The sequence below is a fragment of the Dipodomys merriami genome, unplaced genomic scaffold, assembly GCF_024711535.1.
Source record: "Dipodomys merriami isolate MVZ:Mamm:240054 unplaced genomic scaffold, mDipMer1.0.p SCAF_19, whole genome shotgun sequence".
NCBI lineage: Eukaryota > Metazoa > Chordata > Mammalia > Rodentia > Heteromyidae > Dipodomys > Dipodomys merriami.
The window spans coordinates 28,219,121-28,233,283 of NW_027203270.1; the positions used below are offsets into that span (position 1 = coordinate 28,219,121).

Here is a 14,163-nt window from a genome sequence, read left to right on the forward strand (position 1 = left end):
TGTTGTATTTGTTTAGATTTCTGTTGGGTGTGACAATTTCTCAGATTTTTCTTATTTTTGATGATCTTGACCTAGCCTTAAGTATTTTGTAGAAAGCTTCTCTATAGGAATTTGTCTATCTTTCTCATTGAATAGGACTTTGTTGTTGTTCCTGATGATGTATTGGAGTTTAACTTAGGCCTTGTGCTTCTTAGACTGGTGCTTTACAACTGAACCTTGTCTCTTCCAGTGCCTTTTTGGGTCTAGCTAAATAAGGTCTCTATTTTTGCCCAAGACTACACCTGGACTTCAGTCCTCTCATTGTGCTTCCCCAGTGGCTGGGATGACAAGTGTGCAACATTACAATCACTACCACTGAGATAAACTTTTTTTAGTTTAGCTGGGGCTGTCTTGGAACATTGATCTTTCCAGTCTTACACTCCCATGTAGCTGTGATGTCAGGCACATGCCACTGAACCCAGCTTGCTTATTTATTTATTTATTTATTTATTATTTTTTGCCAGTCCTGGGGCTTGAACTCAGGGCCTGGGTGCTGTCCCTGAGGTTCTTTTGTTCACAGTTAGTGTTCTACCACTTGAGCCACAGTGCCACCTCTGGCTTTTTCAGAGTAGTTGATGAGAGGTAAGAGTCTCACAGACTTCTCTGCCCAGGTTGGCTTTGAACTGCCATCCTCAGATCTTAGCCTCCTGAGTAGCTAGGATTACAGGCATGAGCCACCAGTGCCTGGCTGAACCCAACTTTTTAATGCTTGAGAAGCAATCTCTTGAATGTTATGGCTGGGCTAGCTTTGAACTGAGATCCTCCTGATCTCAGGTTCCTGAATAGGTGTGAGTTATCTATGCTTAGCTGATGGGTTTTAAGAAGAATGTCTCAGAGCTAGAATGACATTCTCATTACACCATATCAAGGGCACATACACTGTAAAACATGCTTTATCACCATTGATGTTAACTATGATCACCTGGCTGAAGTAACAAATGTCAGGTTTATCTACTATAGTTATTTCCTCTCCTCTTTTGTACTATATTCCTTGGAAAGATATCATACCATAGTTATATAATTATGTACAACCTATACTTAAAGAGTGGGGATTTATATTGCATCTCTTTGTGGGTGGAGTAGATATAAAAATTATTTTACCTATATATACTCTTTTTTTGGTCATGGGGCTTGAACTCAGGGCCTGGGCATTGTCCCTGAGCCTCATGTGCTTAAGGCTAGTGGTCTACCACTTTGAACCATACAGTTCCACTTCTAGTTTTCTGGTGGTTAATTGGATAAGAGTCTCATGGTCTTTCCTGCCAGAACTGGCTTCGAACCAGGATCCTCAGATCTCAGCCTCTTGAGTAGGTAGGATTACAGGCATGAGACACTGGTGCCTGGTTTATCTATCTACTTTTTAGATACCTCTCTGTACAGTCAGAAATACTGAGTATTAGACTAAGTACAGGAAGTACCACATTCCATTGTTATATATAAAAACATTGTAATGAAATATAAAGTTTCTTTGAAACTGTGTGTGTGTGTGCCTATGTCAGGACTGGAGCTGGAACTCAGGGTGGTCAAGGATAGCACTCTAACTTTTGAACCACAGCTCTATTTCCAGCTTTTTGGTGGCTAATTGGAGAGAAGAGTCTCATGGACTTTTCTGTCCAGACTAGCTTTAAACTGCAATCCTCAGATCTCAGCTTCCTGAGACCACCAGTGTCCAGCTTATCTTTATAACTTTCTTTTTATAACCAATTAACTATTCATCCTCACTATCCATGTGAAAGCTTACAGTTCCTCTTCTACTGCTTTTGATGAGCTATTTTTGCTTTTAGAAACTAACAAACAACAAATTTCCCCTTTCAGTACTAAAATTAAACCCAGTTTTTAGAGTATTTCTCTGAAACATTATCCTAGGAACTCTAACTCATGTAGCTATAGAAATGTTACTGTGATGTTGTGATCTTAAAGCAAAGTCAGTGCAAGATAGTCACTTTATATGTTTGTGTATACAAGTGTATTATTTATGCATATATTTGCATATATTGCATCATTACATATATAATGTGAGATGTCATATATAATGACACACATATATGTCATATATGTATATATAACCCAGCCACTTATACCAAAGTGCTATTTAAAAATCTAAATTCATAAAATTACAGTGTGTGTTCTTTTGCTATTGAGTATGAGCTTCTTCAACCCTCATACTTTAGGTCTCAAATATATTTCTATTCACTAATGATACAGTGTTGTAAACAAAGATGCCAGTGGAACCATTTATGTATTGTCTTCTTAACATATTGGAAAGACTCAACAGAATAATGTCTCTTAATTCCTCAGGGTGAATTCCACTTTTTAAAAACTGTAGTCATGGGGCTGGGAAGGTGGCTCAGTGGTAGAGCACTTGTCTTGCATGCTTGAGGCCCTGGGTTCGATTCCTCAGCATCACATAAGCAAAAAGAAAAAAGCCGGAAGTGGCGCTGTGGCTCAAGTAGTAGAGCGCTAGCCTTGAGCTGAAGAGCTGAGGGACAGCGCCTAGGCCCAGAGTTCAGGCCCCAGGACCGGTCCAAAAAAAAAAACCAAACAACAAAAACAAACACAAAAAGTGTAGTCATGTGTCCTTTCCCCTCCCTACCGTCAAATAAAGTAGGAAGGACGTTGGAAGGGGGATGTTGACTGGCTCAACTCGGTGGACTCTTTGTCTTGATTTCAACTATCTTACTACTCCCTCCCTATCCATTCTCTTTACTTACTCTCCCAGTACTTCCTACACGTATTTTGGAAGGTGTCCTATTTAAAAGAAAGCAGAGTGGTTTAAAAAAAAAAAAGAAGAAGCACATCGAATTGTACTTTGTGAGTCGTGGCAAACCAGTCAACCCAAAAGAGAGTGGCTCCCCCAAACTGCACAATCGGATTGATTAAAAAGTTCCCCCGTAAATACTTTTGCTCCAACTACTTTTTCTTCCTTGAAAAACTTGAACCAAGAACTTGATGCCTGTGAAGTGAAGATCCGAAGAAGGAAAAGGAAACTCACCCACATGAGCAACACTTCACACACACACACACACACACACACACACACACACACACACACACACACACACACACACACACGCACGCACGCACAGTTCCAGGCTTTCCAAATTCGAGACCACTCGTTTTGAACTTGAGCTTGCCAAGGACGCAGATCCCATCCCGCCGTGGGATCGCGCCCGGTCAGTCTCCTCAAATAGACACCGCGAGGCAGTTACTCTGATGCACCATTTCCAGGATCTGGGGGTTCCTGCGGTGTGACCAGAAAAGGGGCTGAAGGTGCCGAACCTGCGTTCTTTAAAGCCTCCGCCAGCCAGCGCCGCTGTAACCTCGCGCACCGGCAGGTCGCCCGCTCCTCCGGCCTCGGACGAGCCGCGCCGAGCGACGCGCGCCACCGGAGCCGACCCGACCCGACCCGGGAATCTCCAGCAAGCACGGCCGGAGCACGTGGCGCGGGCCGGGGAGCCTGAGCTGCAGCTCCAGCCGACGCAGCCCGGCGGAGACATGGCAGGTGAGCCGCCGCCCCTTGCACCAGGGGGTCTTGGAGAAGCTTTGGCTGTGCCCGCCGCGCGCGGGGGCTTTTCCTTCTGCAGCTATAGTTTGGCTTCTGTTTCTTTCTTTCGTCAAAAGTTTTTTTTTTTTTTTCTTTTTTAAAAAGGCATTTCCGCGGGTTGGTTCTCACACACCTCCTTTTCCAACCTTGCAAAGGGATCGCTTATCTCCGCAGTTTTCTTTCTTAGCAGGGTGGGGGGAGAGAAAGGGGGGTGTCAGGCCCGAAGTCTGCAGAGGAAGAGCGTTCGCGGGGCGGCCCCGCGTTGGCAGCAGATGGGAATAGAATCGTACCGGGCAATGAGTTTGTTTTTCCATTCATGGCCTCGATGTCCCTTGGAATTAGATTAGCCCGAGTGGCTTTTTCCGAAAAGGTAACTGCTTCCCCCGCCCCCCCCCCTGCATTTCTTCTGAGGGGTAAACACTGTGGTCGTGGAGAGGGGCTCATCTTAAAGTGATTGTCAGCCCGGTGACCTTGGAATTCCATCTCCTCAATGAGACCCCCCCCCCCACCTCACCCAAAGCAAATAATCAAGTTCAAGTACAGTGTTTTCATTCGACTTCGTTTAGGAAGTTATAAAACTCTCCTTGCTGCACAGAATTGGGATGGGAGTGGTGGTGGTGGTAATGCACTTCCTTGGATTAACTACAATTTCCCAACCGCTGTGCAACTTCAATAGTCTTTTTCAAGAAGTGCTTCTAAAATTTTGAAGATGGCAGCTGTATCTCAACTTCAAGGAGGAGGAGGAGGTACCATTTAGAATAAATGAGAAATGCATGTATTTTAATATAAAAACAGGTGATGATGCTTAACTAAAGTGTAGAGTGGAGAAATGTGAGGAAAATACTGGATATTTTCTTCGCAGTAATCTCAGGATCTCCTCCATTGAACCTTGATCTTAGATACCTCTAGTTCTAGAGTTAATGAAAAGATGATTAAGTACTCTGGCTCATGGACAAAAGTGGTAGTTTTGTTGCATTATACAAATGTAACAATGCAATCTTAAATCCTCAGTCTGTACGTGGATATACTTTTTTTTTTTTACCACCTTAACGCATGTAAATATTTTTTTCTTCTAAGTACTAAATGATAATCCAATGAATAATAGTACATATTTAGTACATAGAATTTTTTTTAGATACATTAGTTGTAAGGGTTACATTGTGACGTTTCCACATAATGTGTCTTGATCTAGCTCACCTTCTCTATCAGTCTCCTGTATCCTACTTCTTAAAACAATTTCAGCAGGTTTCATTGTTCTAAGTAGAAACTTTTAAATGGCCATTATTGAATAATGCTTCAAGTATTTTCTCTTGTGGAAAATTCCTTATGCTTTTCATTTTACAATCATCAGCATTAAAAAAACTTAAATGTTTGCATTTTATTTCATCAAAGTACACATCTATGGAAATGTCAAAATTAAACCCTTTGTACAATTAATATATGCTAATACAAAATTGCATTTTGGATATTTAAGTAATGGCTTACGAAGTGTGATTTTTAGCACTGAAAAGTTTTCATTGGCTAAGAATAGTTTTAAAAAGCTGGGGGGAAAAGTTATGGGAAATTATTTTTTAAAAACTCTCATGCATTAATGATTACAAATAATTAATTTACCTTTGTGAGGTCATAAATCAATATTCTAGCACTATTTTCTTAGTTTTTAAGCCCATCACTTATGCAAATAATGTACAGAGTCATATAAATCCATAGAAACGGAAGTATTTCTCTGTAAATATTACCAGATATATTTATTCAAGGTGAAATAAACTAAATAAAGTATTTTAGGGATGTCCTAGTAGGCTCTTAGATGAGACTCATAAAGACTCTGAAGGAAAAAAGAATGTATAGATTTTAGAAGGGATAGAATATAGATCAGTAATTTTTAAAGTTAGGAGTTTAGATAATTATGTCTATAATTCATAGATTCATAAAGATGGATGGTCTATAGTGTGCTTCATACAAAAACTTAAAGATTGCAATGAAAGAGATTAATGTTGGGCTTGGCTATTCAAACACTAATTCCTGGATACATTAAAATAAAATATATAAAAAGTTTATCATAGTCACCTACAGCTCGTATTTTTCACACTTAAAATATTTTAAGAAAATCTTGATTTTTCATCTCATTTTAGCATAGGGGTTTGACCTATGTATATACCTTGTTCAGTAGTGTATGAGGGGAAGCATTTATATTTTTGCCTAATTTCGTTGTTGAATCAATATACAAATTTATTGAAAAATGTAAGATTAGCGACTCATTCTTTTGGTAATATAAAAACATTTATTTATTTATCTTTTCATACATGAAGAGTATCAAAAGCTATAACTTTTGTCTTTTATCACAGTGACCTAAAATATTTGCTATCCAAGGAGCATACCAGTACATTTTATTACTTGTGCTATATTAATGTCACTTTTAGCTGATATGATTGGGAAATTAGATGGTTCACGATGCTGAGTTTCACAGATAACGGCAGATTTCCCATTTAACAATATAAAGTCTTTATTTTAACAGGTTGAGTAGAGTTTTTTTTTTAAGTATATTTATTACATAGCCTCCCGCTTTATTTATTTATTTTTCTTTGGTGGGGGGGTCCAGTCATGGGGCCTGAACTCTGGGCCTGGGTGCTGTTCCTCAGCTCTTCAGCTCAAGGCTAGCACTCTACCACTTGAGCCACAGTGCCACTTCCGGCTTTTTTCTTTTTGCTTATGTGGTGCTGAGGAATCGAACCCAGGGCCTCGTGCATGCAAGGCAAGCACTCTACCACTGAGCCACCTTCCCAGCCCCAACCCTCCCACTTTATATACTTGGTACAGAGCAAATACCTTCATCTCAGTGACCCATTGTCTCTGTGGGTCACAATTGAGTTGACCAGGTAATATAGTTCTTTATTTATTCTCATGGGTTATTTTAAACTGTGCAGAACTGAAATCCCTACACTAAATATTCCCAATTAGGGTGCGTGTGTGCGTGCATGCGTGTGTGTGTGCGTGTGTGTGTGTGTATTCTTTTTTGACATCAGCTTTTCAGGTCATTTTCTATGTTGTGGATGGCTGATATGAACAGATTTAACTTTCAGGTGGTGTTTTCTTGCCCTCTGTTATAAGTGTGTGGGCGTTGAAATGGCAGCGTTTTAGGGAACTATGGGCACAGAAAGGCCATGGGTTCCTGGGGTAGAAAAGGTAGAAAATAGTTTTTTGAAGTTTCTATTTGCACCTCCTATTGTCTAACAAGCTACTTCACACGTCCATATCTTTGCTAACATTTTCACCACAATGTCTATTGGTTGCCTACTGATCTTTCAGGACTCCACTCAGGCATCATTGCTACCAAATCTCTACTGATGACTTCTTCCTAGTACCTCCCTCATCTAGGGGAAAAGTTTCTACTCTCTGTGGATAGTTATTCATTTATTTTATTAGCATCCATTAGTTGTATAAGGGAGGGGGATCCACTGGGACATTTCCACACAGTTATACAATGCATACATGTATTCTCACCTTCTCTATCACTCTCCCCTATTTAAAATTGCAACAGGTTTCATTGTTTTATCTTTTTTATACATGTGAATAAACTGTATGGAGCATATTCATCCTTATTCACCTACTTTTTTAGCCTTCCCTTCTCCAGCTGGTGCCCGTCGGTTTTGCTTTTCTGTTTTTCTGTGTGTGTGTCCATGTGCATTACTTGCACCAAGATAAAATTATTTATTGATTTAATATTTATTCCTTCTCTGGTCTTTAGGCTTCTGGAGAGCAGAGGTTTTAGGGTCTTTGCTTGTCTTGTTTTGTATATGTGTATGCTGGTCCTGGAGACCAAACTCACGGTCTGGGCCCTGTCCTTGTGGTGTTTTTGCTCAAGACTAGTGCTCTAGCACTGAGCCACAGTTCTACTTTTAGCTTTTTTGGTAGATGATTACGTATGAGTCTCATGGACTTCCCTGCCTAGGCTGTCTTCAAACCTTGACCCTCAAATCTCAGCCTCCTGAGTAGCTAAGATTGCAGCTATAAGCAAACAGCTTGATTTTTGTGTTCAAAAGTAAAGAAGATGAATGTTAAATATTTTTAGTGTTTCAACTTTCTAACAGATTACTTTGTCTTGCTTAATTAAAACTGATTGTGGGGCTAGGGATGCCGCTCAGTGGAACACTTGCCTAGCATTCATAAGGCACCCTCCCGAAAAATAACTCCAAATCCTCAACATTGCAAAAGAAAAATCTGAAGTAATAAGGTGAAGCACTTGTAAGTGACAATAACACTTTTTTTGCATTATCTTCGGTGTTTTCCCCATTTGCAAATAAAATTCAGAAATGATTAATGTACAGGAACTGATGGATAAAGTTGCAATTTTTATCTATAATTAACACTAGGTTTCAAGTTTTTGTTTACTAAAATGATCTTCCTATTCTCATTGTTTGATTTTTTAGTAGATTACATATTTTTAAAAAATCTTAAAGGGTGGCACTGGGATTTGAATTCAAGGTCTCTGGCTTGCTTACCTGGTACTCTGCCACTTGAGTCACACCTTGAGTAATATTTCAAGTTATTATTATTATAAATCACTAAGATGTCCCTTTATTTTATATATAGTAATACATCTAAGATTTTATTTGAAAAGAAAAAATGCATTTTTAAAAAGAAGGCTCTGCCAGGCACCACATGCCTGTAATCCTAGCTACTCAGGAGGCTGAGATCTGAAGATCACAGTTCAAAGCCAGCCTGGACAAGAAAGTCCATGAGACTCTTATCTCCAACAAACTACCAAAAAAGCCACAAGTGGAGCTATGGCTCAAGTGGTAGATCACTAGCTTTGAGCAAAAAGAAGATCAGGGACAGCTCCCAGGTCCTGAGTTTAAGCCTCTCCACCCTCTGCCAGCTCAAAACTTTTGATACCAGGCAGGCAATATGAAATTCAGAACTTCAGAAAGTTCTGTAGAAATCATGATTGAAATTAAACCCATGGTCCTTAGAACTAAACAACTTTTTAAAGACAAATTAAAAAAATTTATAAAAGGGATGTACAGAGTAGATAGTTTTTCTTTGTTTTTGTCTCCTCCTCCCCCCTCCTCTTCCTTCTTCCTTCTTCCTTTTCTCCTTCTCCTCCTCCTTCCTTCTTCCTTTTCTCCTTCTCCTCCTCTCCTCTCCTCCTCCTCCTCTTCTTCCTCCTCCTCCTCTTCTTCTTCTTCTTCCTCCTCCTCCTCCTCCTCCTCCTCCTCCTCCTCCTCCTCCTCCTCCTCCTCCTCCTCCTCTTCTTCTTCTTCTTCTTCTTCTTCTTCTTCTTCTTCTTCTTCTTCTTCTTCTTCTTCTTCTTCTTCTTCTTCTTTCTTCTTTCTTCTTTCTTCTTTCTTCTTCTTTTTGGTACTGGGGATTGAACCCAAGATGTTACACTTGCTTTTACCACTGAGTTGCATCCCAGCCCTAGATAATGTTTTGTAACTCCGTATTGGTGCTGTGGATGTCAGGCTGCACCACTCAAGCTTGAGAAATAGATGGGCCAGAAGGGCGGAGGGAAGCTCATCAGTGGGGCCAGGAGTGCATCATGCATCACCTCCCTCCCACGTGCCTTGGGACAGTCTGAGACAAGAGGCAAGAGCAGACCTAACGGGTCCCTCCCTGCGTTCTCAGAGAGCGGGGCTCCGTGTGCGAGGGCAGACTGGGCAGGAGAAATAGATGGTCTAATAACTTACAAGAAATACCCATCTAAAACAATTGTGTCCTAATGGACTCAAAGGGGTCAGGAGAGAGAAATTATCCATGACTGCTTGCCTACCTCTTTGGTTTGTGAATTCTTGCTGTAGGACAAAAGGGTACTTTGACAATCCTAACCCATTTACTTCTGCTTGCTGCTATAAAAACAAAACATCCTAGGATGAAGGAGACTATCTTGGTGAAAAGCTGAGTGTGAAATAGCCTTTCAACACATTTCATGCATTCTAGTAATAACATTTGTAAATTTGACAAACAAGATGTCAATATAAAATAGGCCCTTGACATTTATGAATGTGACCAGCTCTTTTGGAGCCTATGTAGATTACCTTGGAAGAATATAATACATGATAATTTGTAATATTATAGCTTCTGGACAGATTTAAGTAGGAATGTGTGTGTGTGTGTGTGTGTGTGTATGTGTGTGTGTGTGTGTGTGTGTGTGTGTGTGTATCTTCTTGATTGTGACTTGGTAGTGTTTGGAGGCCAGAATTCACAGGCAAGCACATGTGCCACACCAGACACAGTTTAAGGAAAGTAATTTGGAGTTGCTTAGAGGACCCCACAGATAGCCTTTGTAAGACCCATCAGTGACCTAATGCATCTTAGTTATACCAAACTAAACAACTACATTTTAAAACTTGGTTTTATTTTTTATTTTACTTATTTTATTATTTATTTATTTATTTTGCCATTCCTGGGTGGGGCTTGAACTCAGGACATGAGCACTGTCCTTGAGCTTCTTCTGCTCAAAGCTAGCATTTTACCACTTGAGCCCCAGTGCCACTTCCAGCTTCCACCATTTAAGTGGTACTCAGGAATCAAACCCAGGGCTTCATGCATGCTAGGCAAGCACTCTACCACTGAGACACATTCCCAGCCCTGTTTTTATTTTAATTAATTAATTAATTTTAGTTGGTTGTGGGAGCTTGAACTCAGGGCCTCTTTGTACTCAAGACTAGCTCTCTACCACTGAAGCCACAGCACCACTTCTAGTTTTTGAGTGGTTAATTGGAGATAAGAGTCTCACTGGGGCTTTTCTGCCCAGGCTGGCTTTGAACCATGATTCTCAGATCTCAGGCTCCTGAGTAGCTAGGATTACAGGCTTGAGCCACCGGTGCTTGGCTTAGCTTTGTTCTTTAAAATAGAAAATTCAATTTATATGATAAGGCAATTAATAATTGAACAAATGCATATATATTAATATGTGAGTGTGTGTGTGAGTGTGCGTGCCAGTCCTGGAGCTTGAACTCAGAGCCTTAGTGCTGTCCCTGAGCTTCTTTTGCTCAAGGCTGGCACTCTACTACTTGAGCTACACCTCTACTTCTGCCTTTTTGGTAGTTTTATTGGAGATGAGAGTTCTCGTGGACTGGGAGAGAGTGAGGGAAGGGGTGATATTTTCTAAAAGGAAATGTACTCTTTGCTTGACTTATGTAACTGTAACCTCTCTGTATATCACTTTGTAGTAACAATAAAAACAAATTAAGGACTGGGAATGTGGCTTAGTGGTAGAGTGCTTGACTAGCATGCATGAAGCCCTGAGTTCCATTCCTCAGTACCACATAAACAGAAAAAGGCAGAAGTATCACTGTGGCTCAAGTGGTAGAGTGCTAATCTTGAGCAAAAGAAGCTCAGGGATAATACCCAGGCCCTGAGTTCAAGCCCCAGGACTGGAAAAATTAATTAATTGATTGATTAATTAAAAAAATTTAAAAAGAGTCTCATGGGATTTCCTGACCAGGTTGTCTTTGTACTGCAACCCTCAGATCTTAGCCTCCTGAGTAGGTAGGGTTACAGGTATGAACCACCAGCACCCAGCCTGAACAAGTTTATATTAAATTCCAGTATTGGCATAGAATGCAGGGAAGGAGTATATTCCTGAAGGAGTGGGTGGTTAGTTATGTTGAATGTAACTAAGAAATCAAGAAAATGAGGATAGAAAGTGTGGGCTGGCTTTGGCCACATGAAATTTGCTAGTGACCCTGTCAAAGGGGGTTTTTGAAGAGTGAGAGGGAAAGAAACTCAATTGAAGTAGTTAAAGTAAAATGGAAATAGAGGAAATAGAAATGTTGACAATAGGCTAGTTTTCCCAGAACTTTGGCTATGAGACAAAGAAATCAATAAAGACATTGCTGGAGGCAGATGTGGATTGAGGATTTTGTTTTGTGTTCTATAGATGTGTGACATTTGTATAATCTGAATCTTTATTGAAAAAAAGTCAAAGTCAAAATTAAGACAGATTTTTTTTTTTTTTGCCAGTCCTGGGGCTTGAACTCAGGGCCTGGACACTGTTCCTGAGCTTCTTTTGCTCAAGGCTAGTGCTCTGTCACTTGAGCCACAGCACCACTTCCGACTTTTTCTGTTTATGTGGTACTGAGGAATTGAACCCAGGGCTTCATGCATGCTAGTCAAGCACTCTACCACTAAGCCACTTTCCCAACCATAAAACAGACTTTGACATCCCAGTTCTTAGGGAGGTTTGAAAATTAGCTATCACAGAAATATCTTCACCTGTGGTTGGTGGTTGGTGTGCATAGTCAGCTTTGTGGCACTGTCACAAGAAAAGCTAATTAAGAAGAAAAGAGGTTGGGGATGGAGGCATGGCTCAGGTGGTAGGGCACCTGCTAATGAACAAAACTGTCAGATACCAAGTTAGAGTCCAGGTCTCTGACAAAACAATAAAAAAAAATTAAAAAGGAAGAAAAGTTCATTTCACTCATAGTTTTAGAGGTTTGGAGTTCAAGATTAGGCAGCTCTGGTGAGAGTGGTGTATGGAATCACTAAGAACAAGTGGTCATACCTCAAACAGAAAGAGCAGGGGGTGGGGCTTGCTCCTTTCCTAACCTAAGTACTCCAGGGAAGCCACATTAATCCTTTTTCAGCTCGATGTCTTTAAAGACCTTCTACTAGGCCCTGCTTCTGGTGTTGCTTCTTCTTCTTCTTCTTCTTCTTCTTCTTCTTCTTCTTCTTCTTCTTCTTCTTCTTCTTCTTCTTCTTCTTCTTCTTCTTCTTCTTCTTCTTCTTCTTCTTCTTCTTCTTCTTCTTCTTCTTCTTCTTCTTCTTCTTCTTCTTCTTCTTCTTCTTCTTCTTCTTCTTCTTCTTCTTCTTCTTCTTCTTCTTCTTCTTCTTCTTCTTCTTCTTCTTCTTCTTCTTCTTCTTCTTCTTCTTCTTCTTCTTCTAAATTCTTTTTTTTTTTTTGTCAGTCGTGGGGTTTGAACTTTGGGCCTGGGCGCTGTCCCTCAGCTCTTCAGCTCAAGGCTAGCGCTCTACCACTTGAGCTACAGCGCCACTTCCGGTTTTCTGGTGGTTTATTGGAGATAGGAGTCTCACGGTCTCTCCTGCCCGGGCTGGCTTTGAACCGCGATCCTCAGATCTCAGCCTCCTGAGTAGCTAGGATTACAGGCGTGAGCCACCAGCGCCCGGCTCTTCTTGCAAATTCTTTATTGTGATTAACTGATTACATAATTTCACAAATTTCACAGTGTTGTGGGATAGTGATGCTTAATTAAAGTCACAGACACATTGTAACTTTCATGGGGCAAATTGTCTATCGTGGTCTATAAAGTTTATGAGTTCTATGAGCTTTGACAATACAGTTATTTCTTCCACATCAGGTGATATGTATATTCCTTTCCTTTTGCATGGCGTCAGCTGTTCCCTCTTTCCCATTCGGCCCCTCCTTCCCATCACTGCCATTGAGTTGCTTAGTTTGTTTTGATCAATGTCCAGTGCAGCTGATGGGTCCCAATGTTGTATGTTTTCCCCTGATTCCCTCTAGTTCTGTCCCCTCCTTCTAGTTTCCCTCCAGTGTGCACATATATACATGATCAGCAGCATGGGGTTTAGTTATGATTCGACCAAATGAGTGGAGGTCCTTTGTTCCTCAAGTCTTGTTGACTTTGTCATATCACCTTGTTTTGTATTTAACATCCACTTATCAGGGAGACCATGTGCCGTTTGTCTCTGCTCTTGGCTTACCTCACTCAACATGATTTCTTCTAGCTCCATTCATTTCCCTGCAAATGCTATTATTTTGTCCTTTCTAATGGATGCATAATATTTCATTGTGTATAGATACCACAATTTTTGGATCCATTCATCTGTGGTGGGGCATCTGGGTTGTTTTCATATCCTGGCTTTTGTGAACACTTCTGCAATAAACATGGAGGTGCATGTGACCTTGTATCCTGGTTCCTGCTGTTCAAGATAGATGCCTAGGAGTGTTATGTAGGCCCTGCTTCTTAATACTTCCATCAATCTCCAAATCCCACTTCCCTGAAAACCAAGCTTCTAACACATGGACCTGTGGAGAGACTCAAACTACATTCACAGAAATATGCAAGTTAATGTCCACACTATGGGAAAATATTAAGCTTCATGGAGTATTAGTGGATGAATAGCGTATATATAATAAAGGTTCTGTAGCAGAACCATGAAAAACCCTTGAAATTCCATATTTTCTTCCAAGTGGAAAGATGCTGCTGTAATTACATTTGTAAGGTTTAGAAATTTAAATATTTGAGGCTGTGTGTTCATTAGATTTTTTTAAAGAAAATTAAGGAATAGGGGCTGGGAAGGTGGCTCAGTGGTACAGCGCTTGCCTTGCATGCAAGAGGCCCTGGGTTCGATTCCTCAGCACCACATAAGCAAAAAGAAAAAAGCCGGAAGTGGCACTGTGGTTCAAGTGGTAGAGCGCTAGCCTTGAGCTGAAGAGCTGAGGGACCAGAGTTCAGAGCCCAGGCCCAGAGTTCAGGCCCCACAATCGGACCAAAAAAAAAAAAAGAAAATTAAGGAATAGCATATACTATAAAGCACATGCCTTATGTATGTAACTTGATTCTTTTTTACATATATATGGCTTTCCAGATAAAGAT

The 14,163-nt window shown here is 40.6% G+C and overlaps 1 protein-coding gene across 1 annotated transcript in view; it reads left to right on the forward strand.

Moving 5' to 3' along the window:
• The first annotated feature begins 3,016 nt into the window (after positions 1–3,016).
• The window catches only part of Ikzf3 (IKAROS family zinc finger 3), a 92,335-nt gene continuing 81,188 nt past the window's right edge, over positions 3,017–14,163 (forward strand). The window contains exon 1 of the mRNA XM_070028120.1: positions 3,017–3,541. Coding sequence (XP_069884221.1) covers positions 3,535–3,541 — 7 coding nt within the window. The 5' untranslated portion in view covers positions 3,017–3,534. The remainder of the gene's footprint in view (positions 3,542–14,163) is intronic.